This window comes from Rhincodon typus, chromosome 18 (genome assembly GCF_021869965.1).
Source record: "Rhincodon typus isolate 14 chromosome 18, sRhiTyp1.1, whole genome shotgun sequence".
Lineage (NCBI taxonomy): Eukaryota > Metazoa > Chordata > Chondrichthyes > Orectolobiformes > Rhincodontidae > Rhincodon > Rhincodon typus.
Window position 1 is genome coordinate 31,929,763 of NC_063349.1, and position 12,359 is coordinate 31,942,121.

At 38.3% G+C, this 12,359-nt stretch overlaps 1 protein-coding gene across 2 annotated transcripts in view; it reads left to right on the forward strand.

Moving 5' to 3' along the window:
- Nucleotides 1-12,359, forward strand: part of met (MET proto-oncogene, receptor tyrosine kinase) — a 126,303-nt gene that overhangs the window by 30,050 nt on the left and 83,894 nt on the right. For both annotated transcript variants that reach the window (XM_048607784.1, XM_020511166.2), the window contains exon 2: nucleotides 3,191-4,414. In XM_048607784.1, the coding sequence (XP_048463741.1) occupies nucleotides 3,194-4,414 (1,221 nt within the window). In that variant the 5' untranslated portion in view covers nucleotides 3,191-3,193. The remainder of the gene's footprint in view (nucleotides 1-3,190; nucleotides 4,415-12,359) is intronic.

Here is a 12,359-nt window from a genome sequence, read left to right on the forward strand (position 1 = left end):
TTGGTCTCAAATGGGTGGTGATGAGTTAGGGAGGGATTTCCAGGACTTTGATCAGGCAATGATGAAGAATTGGTGATAGATTTCCAAGGCACTTCCAGCAAAACAATCTCACTTAACAGTTACCATTGGTGAATGGCTGACAGAGTGAATTCATGTGTTTTTGGAACCATGAGTTGATCTTATTTTCTATTTCTGGAATTTTAGTTTTAATAAGTACATAAAAATTTACAAAAAACACATTAAGTTATTAAGGATTCTTTTTAGATACTCATGCAGTTAAGAGTGAACATTTGTTCACAGGAAAGCATGAAGTCTGTCGTTTTCACCCACCCTTCAGTTCTCTTTGGGCACTGAAGCCAATGCTCACACTGAGATACCTCCTTGGTCTACATCAGCTAAGTAAGCACAGATTTTTAATTGCAGCAGAAGCTTGCTGGTTCATGTGCCTCAACCCCACAGTGCATAGTCTTTCTGCTGAACTAGTCGTTAGTAGTTTTTACTGCACATAATAATGGATGTCTGTGATTATATTAAAATGTGTGGTTGATAGATCTGAAAAATTGACTACTGGTTTTGTCACCAGCCGGCTTATATTGTAATGACTCATGTTCTTAATGTCTCTGGAAGCAAAGTTCTATTTTGCTTAATGGAAACTAGTGTATCTTTAAGTTTAAATTACACACAACGTCTTTTACCATTGAAGTTCAAATGTATTGATGAGTTGAAGTTGTGGTCAGTTGTTATAAATATCTGTCTTGTTGATTTGACAGTAGTAAGACTGTCTTAATCTTTTAAATTACAGATGATTGAAGGAGAGCAACAGGAAAGAATTACTTTCTTATTTTTGCAATTGGTTTTTGTCAGGAACTTTCTGCAATTTGGATTTTAGTGCCACCTGTTTTAATACGACATATTAATCCTGAAACTGCATAACAAATTGATTTAATTCCTGCCAGCTCACAATCTGCAGTTTTTAGTTTTGCCCAGTATTAAAAAGTCACCAATTTCGTTTCCATAGCAGGCTCTTCATTTTCACTTAAGCTTTCGGGACAATCCTGGCATGATAAATTATCCTAAAGATCTTTGCAAGGTCTAATTGGGACCAACCACATGAGTTGTTTTCATCAATAACCAAATTAAAAGCTATTAGTCAAACTGTATTGCTGGGTATCAGCTTTCTAAATGACTGTTATTTCATTCTGTTGTAACAACTAATGAAATTAGTTGATTTGTTGTGTGCAACCTCATGCAGATCAGTAGACACAAATATGATTTTGAAGAGCAAGCACAGTTGCCATCCATGAGTCAGTAGCCTATGTTAGCAGTGGTATTTCAATAAAATCCACAAAACCACTGATCAGTTCCTTAGGGAAATTACTGAGACTAGTGAAAGCATTTCTTTGATAGTTCCAAGATAATAACAAACCACATCATCCATTCAGACATCAGACCTTGGGAGAAGAGGTATTTACTTTTGTTCTGTTGATTACAACAGCAAAATTACAGTAAACTAATGGCAGAAAAACTAGTCTTGTGTAACTAAAACCACATAGAAGGGATTGGACAAAAATGAATTTTTTTTATGCCCCTTTTCAAAAATCTCGAGCACTAAACCACATGTGTTCAAAAAGGGGTATTATCAATACTTGCAATGCCTTTAATATTAATCTTTTCAGAAATAAATTCCTGCTACAGCTTTCAAAATAGACACAGTGTTTGTGAAGCAAGAATGACACTGTATAACCACAATGAACACAGGAGGGAAGGATACTGATTTTCTGCCTCAATTTGACTTGACTCCCAAACGTCTTGAGCTAATACTGCAAAATCATGAGATGTTGTCTTCTGTAGACTTCACATATACTGCACCTGTTGGGTGCCCATGTGTGAAAATCAGCTCCTACTTGTTTAGAAATTGCATGCAATAGTCTCTATGTTTACAGTGGGTTTAAATTCTGTTAAAGATCAAGGGACATTGCTACATCACTTTGACTGCACGAAAGTTCCATTCCAATACAAAATCCACCATATTTTATTCTCCAAGTTCAGTAGAAATCATAGAATCCGTACAGAGTGGAAACAGGCCCTTCAGCCCAACAAGTCCACACTGACCTTCAGAGCATCCCACCCAGACCCATCCACTAATAACCCACCTCATGTACACATCCCTGAACACTATGGGCAATTTAGTATGACCAATCCACCTAGCCTGCACATCTTTGGACTGTGGCAGGAAACGGACACAGGGAGAATGTGCAAACTCCACACAGACAGTCACCTAAGGGTGGAATCAAACCTGGGTCCCTGGCGCTGTGAGGCAGCAGTGCTAACCACTGAGCCACTGTGCCGCCCTGCTTTAAACAGGAGTTTTAAACAGGAAGGAAAAAGGATGATTGCTTCCATGGTGGCATAGTGAGGAAAGTCACCACCAAGTACAGGTCTTAGTCATACAACTTTCATACTGTGTCTGTGATGTTAACTGACATCCACTGGGGTAATTTGAGCATAGCCATAAGTTTCAATGCTCTTACTTCAGGAAAGAAGAAATCCTCTTATTTTCCTGCCCCTGATTTCTACCCAGTGATTCTTACTGGAAAATATGCAGTATACTTGTTAAATATGAAGAGCATAGCACTTCATTGTCATGATGTCCTCATTCAGTCATCCAACTATGTCACTTCCAAGTAACTTGGAATGCAGCCTGCGGGAGGTCTGATGTTGTGAGTTGCTGAAGGGCTGGCTTGTGCCTAGGAGATCCTAAGTCAGGAAGAGAGGATGTCTCCCAAATGATTGTTGTTAGCTACCTTTGATAACTTTACCCAAGATGTGAGTATCTTTGATTACATGGTGGTAAGCAGCTGGCAGATATCCAACTTAATCATTCTACTTCCATCAGGAACATACAAACAGCTGTTTGTTGTTTATTCGTCTTCTTCCATGCAAGCATCGTGATGTGAATTGTGTTACCCTGCCACCTCTGTGACTGAGATCAGCTGATCAGCTCAGACCAGCAACCTTTTTGTTATGTATGGATTGACTAATCTTAACAAGTTTAGCTATCAGGGAACTGCTGATTTTATTATGACAGTTGTACCTGTTTCAGTAACTGTTAGTATTAAAACATTACAAAATATGCTTAATTTTGCCACTGGCTGTAACCCATAATGTATAAACTTTTTTTGTCTTGCAGCTGATGACACTTTCTACAATGAATCATCAATCAAGCATTCCTTGTCTTTTGATCCTCTTTGGGAGTTTGATGGTACAATTAAGCAATGGAGAATGTGACCCTGCAGAGAAGTATGCAGATCTGGACTTGAATGTGCAGTACAGGTTTTTGAACTTCACTGCAGAAACATTGATACAGAACTTAGTCCTCCACAATCAGCATATATATATTGGGGCAATAAATAAGATATATGTTGTGAATACTAACTTAGAAAAGCTTTCAGAATTCAAAACCGGCCCTGTATTGGAATCTCTGAAATGTTCACCATGTGGCAAATGTGAGAAAAATGAAACCAGCTCCGAAAATGTGTGGAGAAACAACACAAACATGGTTTTACTTATAGAAACATTTTATGGAGATCAACTCATACAGTGTGGCAGCACAAGGAGTGGTGTTTGTTTTCTCCACAATCTCCAGCATGATAATCCTGCCAATATTTCAAACAACGTTCAGTGTTTGTATTCATCATTTAACAACAAACCCAACAGGTGTCCTGATTGTGTTGCCAGCCCCCTCGGTACAAAAGTGTTGATGACAGAGCAGGATGGATTTCTGAAGTTGTATACAGGAGCAACACTGAGTTCTGCACCTCTGACCTTCCAGTTACATTCACTGTCAATAAAAAGGTTAAAGGAATCTGAAGATGGTTTTCAGTTTCTCACTGACCATTCCTATATGGATGTTAGTCCAGAATTTAGGGATGTTTATCCTATTAAATATCTCTACGCTTTTGAAAGTGGGGACTATGTTTATTTTTTAACAGTGCAACATGAATCTTTGAGTGCACGGGCATTTCACACCAAAATTATTCGATTAAGGAGGTCTGATCCTTATTTACATTCTTATATGGAAATGCCAATGGAATGTATTATCAGTGAAAGGCGCAAAAAGAGATCTTCAAGTATTGAAGTCTTCAACATCTTGCAGGCAGCGTTTGTAACTAAACCAGGTGCAGATTTTGCTGATCAGTTAGGAGTTTCTGTGGAAGATGATGTACTTTTTGCAGTTTTTGCACAAAGTAAACCTGAGTCTTCTAAAACTGCCAATAAATCAGCTGTCTGTGCATTTTCTGTGAAATACATCAATCAATTATTTCAGAATTTCATTGACAAGTGTTGTACAGGAGGTCTTTCGAAAGGTCTTCACCATTTTTACAGCGGTGCTGACAGATACTGTGTCAATAAGGTAAGATAGCGAAACTGATATTAAATTGATAATATTGCAGATGTGAACTCTAATTATGGTACAGGTAGTTCTCTTATAACGCAACACTTGTGTTCCTGTGTGACCTACAGAAAATCGTCATAGAAAATCATTTTACAGGGAAATCGCTATAGAAAATCACTATACTGTACAGCAGAGAGTTTGTGTTATCCAGTGTCCACTATTCATTAATTGTGTTACAGCCAATTTGCGCCAATGGAACATGTGTTATGGCACAACTGCCTCTACATTAAAAAGCAGTTTTCATGCTGTTTACTTTTTTTTTAAAAAATGCAACACTGACTTGAATCATTTTATAGTGCAATGGTCTTTTTTTTCCTGTGTATTACTTTTTGGTTCATTTCATCAGATGAATTTCAGGAATCGATTTGATCACAGCAACAGATGAGTTATCTTTTTTCTCTAATGAAGTGAAGTTACAGGTACAAAGGACTCTAAGCAATGTTATTATGCAAATACTTAAGGGCATTTTTACCCAGTGTATTGTCAACTGATTAACACTTCCATTAGGATGATAGAGGAATATTAGCCATGGGTAAAATATTATGTGTAGACAAAATCTCAGTTCCTTGCCAAGAATCATTTTGGGAGAATAGAAATGCATAAGACTAGAAACTAAAAATGCATAAGAGTTAAACAGGAACCATTTACTAAGAGATATCATTTTTCGCAATACCATTCATGTCCTTCAAACAATGCTTTGGTCAAATATTTTCTGATTGTTTTATCAACAAATAAAAGTCAACACCCACCCTCCCCACTGTTCCAAATGTCTCTCTAGGCACTATATCCCAAGAATTCAGAATTTACTTCACTTTTGTTAAAATCTAAGCTGTTTTTTCTTCCTCTTATTGCAGAGCCTGTGACATTTGCCTTATTAGTTCACCTTCCTGTCTTATGTTTGCTCTATACAAATTAACTGCTGTGTTTCCCTACATTACAACAGTGACTACACTTCAAAAGTATCTCTCTGGCTGTAAGGTCCTTTGGGAATGTCTTGAAATCATGAAAAGCACAAAGTGAATGCAACCCCTTGTTCTTTCCCTAACACCTCACAATTATCAGCCTAGCTCCTCTTGATCTAGCCAGGTGTTTTTTTTTTAATTTGGTCAGCCTGTTCTTGATTGCATTCAGTCCCTTCCTTTTTGGTGTCATCTGAAAATTTGGAAGAATTTTGCTTTTATTCACCTACGAAGTCACTTATGTGCATTTGTAAATAGCAACAGCTTCAGTATTGAACCCTGAGGCATCTAATTACCTCCTTCTATTTCTTCCATCTCCATGTACAATGACCTTTTTGCTTATTATTGATCTAACAATTCAGTAGCATTCCACCTATGCTATGTCTTGCAGCATAATGGATCAATCTCCTGTGCCACACTATATTAGCAGTTTAACTAAAATATCAATAAACACAATCCATTAGTGGTACCACTGCTTTCTTGACAATACTACAACATTTTGCAAAATATCTTAAAGGAAAGAGTAATGTTTGTACGCTTGTAATGTGGTTCATGCCTCCATAGATAGTTAACAGGATTGAAAAATAAGGCATGCGATTTTTAATCCAATTTAAAGTAAACTGTCAATTTATACCTCAACTGCTGAGTGTTTTGCAGCAGCTTTTTTTAAAATTCCAATTCTAACTAATGCACAGGTGCTTACTGAAGAAAAAATGCCTTGTTTAGCCTTTGTGGGCACATACATATTGTGAAAGAGACCCTGCCAATTACATTAGCCAGCAAGGATGAGGAAAATGGATTCAGCAATGGGAGTGCGGCTAGTTCTGGTGAGCGAGTAAGTGCATTGAGGAAACAAGCTCATTTGCATTTTTTGCGCCACTTTGGCTGTTTTATTGACAGGTTCGGTTGGAATTGAATATACATAGTGGTTGACCTTCTATCGCTGCAATGTCAAATTTGAGCTTTTTTCTTTGAATCCCACACATCTGCGTTTCTTTAACTGGCAATGTTTAGATGATTGTCAGTTGTTAGGATCCTTATAATTTTAACGTGACTGCTTCCATCAGAATAAAAAGAAATCCCAAGCTGTGTGGTACAGCCATTTTATTTTGCATGAAAGACCATTGGCGTGTTTGATTAGGTGTTTAATACCAATGCTGCCTCAGCAACAAGCTGCTTCTACTTTGAATGAAATAATAAAAGAGCAAGAATTTCTTCGTTAACTTTATTCTAATTCCTGACTTAATGTTATCTCACATTCTACTTTTTGTGGAATATTCTCTTGCTCAAGTTTTATTCGTTACTCATACTTCGTCATAACATGAATATTTTATCTGGAATGTAAGCACTGGCAATTTTTTTTAAAGTATTGATTAAAATCCTTTAAATTTTTTTGGACAAACAGAATGTGGGCTTTGAATTCATTAAGTCTGTGAGTATATCCATATCTCTTTGTTTAATTACACAAATTGACGTAGAAAATTGATTTCTGCCTGTAATGGCACTTGCATTGTGATACACTGTGTCCCTTATGAGCTCAGATTAGTGTCTGGTAATGGTTGGTATTGATTTGTCTCAACTATGAAGCAAAATCCACAAGCACTGTGGAAAGAAAAAAGCTGATTATCTTAACAGAGAGCACTTTAATATTTATTTGAACACCAACAAATTCCACTGATTTTTAAAATTTTTCAGCAGTCCTTTGTAAGAAGCCATTTTAGCAGTAATGGCGGCATGCTGAGTTTGGTCCTATTACATTAGAGATGGACAGCATTATTTTACTGTGGAAATTGCGTGCAAAGCAAACATTTGTTGTCTGTCTTTAATTGCCCTTGAGTAGATAGTGGTGAGCCACCTTCTTAACACTAGGTGAGTTGCTACTGCATTGGGCAGTTAAGAATCAACCGTGCTGCTGTGTACCTGAAGTCTATAAGAGAAAGTCAGCAGCTAAAGATGATAGATGGAACAGAGAGACCTAAAGGTCCAGGTGCATAGTTCTTTGAAAGTTGTGTCACAGGTAGACAGGGTGGTTGAGAAGGTATTTGGCACGCTTGCCTTCATTGCTCAGACCATTGAGTTTAGGATTGGGACATCATGTTAAGGCTGTACAGGATGTTGCTGAAGCCAGTTTTAGAGTACTGTGTACAGTTCTAGCCGCTTTGCTATCGGAAGGAAATTATTAAATTAGAAATGGTTCTTGAGTTTTTCCAGTAATTTCTGTTTTTATTAAATAGTTAGGCATAATTACAACTGTCAGGTGACAGGTATCTCATATCTGTCTCCATTGGAACCCTGTGCAGAACTGTTTCCCCTCCCAAAGACTGTGATGTCATCAGGTGGGTGAAGCTAATGCAATTTTACCATGAACACTTTCATACTCATTACCTCATACATAGAAGTCCAAAGCAATCTGGCTGTCCAGATATATAAGTCAGTAAACTATTGTGAACAGGTATGAAAAAAAATCAAAAAAGTAAATGAAATGCTGGCATTTTTATCTAGATAACTGAAGTACAAGGGTCTAAAAGTCCTACTACAACTGTACAGAGCCCTGGTTAGAGCACAGCTGGGGTATTGTGAGCTATTCTAGATGCCACATCTTTGGAAGAATATATTGACCTTGCAGGGAGAGCAGTATAATTTCACTGAATAATACCTGGACTCCAAAATTTAAGTTACAAACGAAGAGTTCACAGACTAGGGTCATATTCCTTGGAATTTGGGCGGTTAAGGGGTATTTTTCTCAAAGTTGCAAGTTATTAAGGGATACTGATAGGGGAGAGGGAAAATATTTCCAGCAGCTGTGGAATCTAGGACTAGGACTAAAACCTGGAGCCAGACCTTTTCAGGAGTAGAATTAGGAAGTGTTTCCATTCACAATAAGTGGTCGAAGTTTTGAACTTTCTCTCACAAACATCAGTTAATTTTCAATCAATTGTTCATTTATATCTAAAATAGATCTTTTTTAACCAAAGACATTATGGGATAAGAGACAGAAGCAGGTATATCACAGATCAATTGTGGCCTTGTGGAGCTAAAAATCCACACCTTATGTTCCTCTATTTCTGTGTTAATATCATTCAAGTCCTCTCAGTTTTCACCCAATCAGAAGCAGTACTTTCAAATATTGATGAAATAAAGCTATTATTTAATGTGAACAGAAGAACAAAAGTTGTACAAATGGTAGAAACAAGTCTTCTTTATAAATGAAATAATGTGAGTATTACACTTTGTTTCCTTTGTGCCTTGTGCTAATACAATGCGTGGCGACCGTTTTACATATACTTGTGTGTTCATCAAAATATATTACATGTGTGGCAAGTGTAATAACCTCTAAAATGCCATGTTTTCAACTTCAAACCTTCTAAATGGATAGTATTTGAAAGAAGTAAAAGCCATCTTAAAAGTATTTGAAAAGAAGTATTGGGGTAATTGGGGGTGGCCTGGTGGCTCAGTGGTTAGCCCTGCTGTCTCACAGCTCCAGGACCCAGGTTCGATTCCAGTCTGTTTGGAGTTTGCACATTCTCCCCATGTTTGCGTAGATTTCCTCCAGGTGCTCCGGTTTCCTCCCACAGTCCAAAGATGTGCAGGTTAAGTGGATTGGCCATGCTAAATTACCCATAGTGCCCAGGGATGTGCAGGTTAGGTGGATTAGTCATGGGAAATGCAGGGTTACAGGGATAGGGTAAGGGGTGGGTCTGGGTGGAATGTTCTTTGGAGAGACGTTGTAGCCTACTTACGCACTGAAGGGATTCTGTGGTTGCTTGTGAGTTGGAGAAAGGTCTGATTGATTTACCGTAAATACAATGGGCTGTATCTAAACTTCCAAAAAAGATGTCATTTCAGAGGTTAAAATACAAACATTAGAGAAGCAGAAACACATCCTGCCCCAATTCTGCCACATCTCAGTTTAATGGAGTCAAACAAGGGTTGAGAAAACAAACTGCTTGAGAGAAATGGGTTGGTTATATAAATAATATAACGAGACTGCTTGACTTCATTTTTGACAGTTATTCTAGTTTAACTCATTTTGACTGTCTTCCCAGGTCTGGGGACACTCAGCAAGCTGGCAAAGAGAGCTAAATGCATGAGCAATATTTCAACATTGACAATACTGAGATTAGAAAATTGGAGGACTGAATTTGCTAAGTACCCAGTAGTTTCTAACGATAGATGTCCTTTAAAACTTTCTGCCAGCTGCTGCCCACGAGCAGTCTGATTGTGGAACTGGTGGCCTCTCCAAGGCTGGAGAAACTTGCTTCACAAGGCTGCAGTCAACAAGAGCAGGTACATGTAGAATTGGAGTGAGCAAGATCACATGCTGATTGTCAGAGGGACAGACGGTTTGGGAAAGGAATGGGTGGACGAGCAGGTAACTTAAAGGGAGGGGTTATTAAAATATTGTTTCAGAGAAAGGCATCAATCCAATTGCTTCAGTTTCCCCACAGATTCTACAGTTATTACCAATGCCACAAAAATATGTATATTACAATGACAGTTGTGGTAGGAGAGAAGAAAAGCACCTAATGATGTATGTGGCAACAAACTCACTACTGCAATTATTTAGTTATTTGGGTGTATCACGTAAAACATCTTAAGCAAGGTTGATATGAAACGCACAGTGGAGTGAGTGGCATGAAGAGGCTTGCTTTCTGTGCTTATGACTACAGTCACAATTTATTTCATGTTCAGAATTATGTCCAACTAAAATAAATCTGATTAGATGGACAAATGCAGACTGACCAGATACTTCCACACCTGTTTATTCTTAATTCTATGCAGTTTTGTGCTGGTGACTTGTAATTACTTGTAGTGTCTATAAATCTAACTAAATGTTAAGAAATAATTTGTAAAAACTACAGTTTCATGTCTTACACAAACCTCACATGGAACAAAACACCACCTGCTATTGAATCCTGCCCTGTCACAGATTGGACACTGAGCACGCTTCCTGCTGTTAATAGACCTGGTCCTTTTAAAAACCCAGCTGAGCAACATGCTGTGGCAAGATGACCACAAATACCTCTTAAATTCTTTCAAACAACTCTGTTGACAAGACCTTGCCTACTGCAGTACAGCCAGGAAAGACCCAATTATCAAGTGGATACATCACAAAAAGGTCTAGGCGACTGTCTGTTGCCAGATAAGAAACCTATTGTTCTTAGTCTGAAAGCTGTATAATTTGAGCAAGCCAACTATTCCAGTATAGAGTGTGAGACATTATGCAGATTACCCAACCCACACAAGGACGAAGATGTCTCTGTTGACCTGCATGTGAATGCTGTAGACTGAGATTGAAAACATTCTCAAGACAGATCTGTTACTGTTTGGCCAGAGCTAGTGTGAGCAGTTTCAGTCGGTTGAAGATGGACAACTACAAGAGTTGTAAAATATTATTATCCAAGGGTAGTCTAACAATATTAAGGAAGTTCCTGACAACATTTGGTCATAAACTTGGTATATCGTGGCAAGTCATAGAGTCATACAGCACAGAAACAGACCTTACAGTCTAACTTGCCCATGCTGACAGGTTTCCCAAGCTAAACTAATCCCATTTGTCTGCATTTTGTCCATATCCCCCTAAACCTTTTCTATTTGTGTGCCTGTCCAAATGTCTTTTAAATGTATCTGAATCGACATCTATCATTTCCTCTGGCAGTTCATTCCATACACACACTACCCTCAATGTGAAAACAAGGCCTTTTAAATCTTACCCCTCTCACCTTAAACCTATGCTCCCTAGTTTTGAACTCATTTTTCAAGGGTAAACAAGTCCCAAGACAAAGAAAATTTTTCCAAGAAAACACTAGGGAGACATGGTATTGAACGTACAAGATGACTAGCATGTGAATCTGTGTTCAGGCCAGGGATGAATAAGGATATCCAGTGACTTATGAGTGCAGGTGAAGCATGCCAAATGTACCAGTCCCAGCAGCAGAAGGAGCCTGTACACTCACTTGATATTCCTTCTACTCCTCAAAATCCGCAACAGATTTAATCATGGTGCATGGGGGAAATTACATCCTTGCGACAAATTACTTCTCCAAATTTCCCATTATTCAATGCCTTAGCAACACAATTAGTGCACCCATCACTGAAACAATTACTATCATTTTCCACATATTTGGTGTACTGGAGCAGATAGTATCTGACAACAGACCACAGCTCACTGGCAAATCATTTTGAGACAACTGTGCTAAGTGGGAAATCACCTACATCACATCATCACCCCACTATCCGTACAAACGGTCTCGCAGAACACATGGTTTCTGCCATCAAATCCATACTCATCTAGTGCCTAGTCACAAAACAAGATTTTTGCATTGCTTTGTTGCATTTTTGTGCAACACTGATAAGTGAAGAGACTACAATCCCCAGCACAACTTATGCTTGAAAAATAATTGTAAATAGCCTTGCCTAGCAACCAATTGCCAAACCATTTCAAGACACAGAACACATCTTCAATGACAGAGGAGAATCAAAGAGGTATCCGATCAACAAACAGGTCTAGAACTTTCACAGCTATGCACAGATGGACCATGCGAGTTAGAAGTCCAATTACAAATAGCTGGATACCACCAAAGGTTTCTAAGGTATGAAACTAGCCAGGGTCGTATAAAGTCATTTTGAATGAGAGTGTAACATTGAGCCGGCTTCTGTTCCTTTGCACCAATCATGCATGCAGACAGTGAGGAAGGAAATTCCAGCAATGATCATTGTGCAATGGTTGCTGTTACTCAGTATCATTGGCAAGACAACCAATTTGACAGCCAAGTGCAATCGTGAATAAGGGGCACTTCTCCAGCTCGGTATGTGATCACCACATCTGGACAAGTTGTCAAGCCTACAAAACATTTTTTGAAGTTTGAATTATTTATCTCATTAACTGTGTTCTTACATGTCTGTATCACTATTGAATTGACAGCACATGCCTGTGCATAATG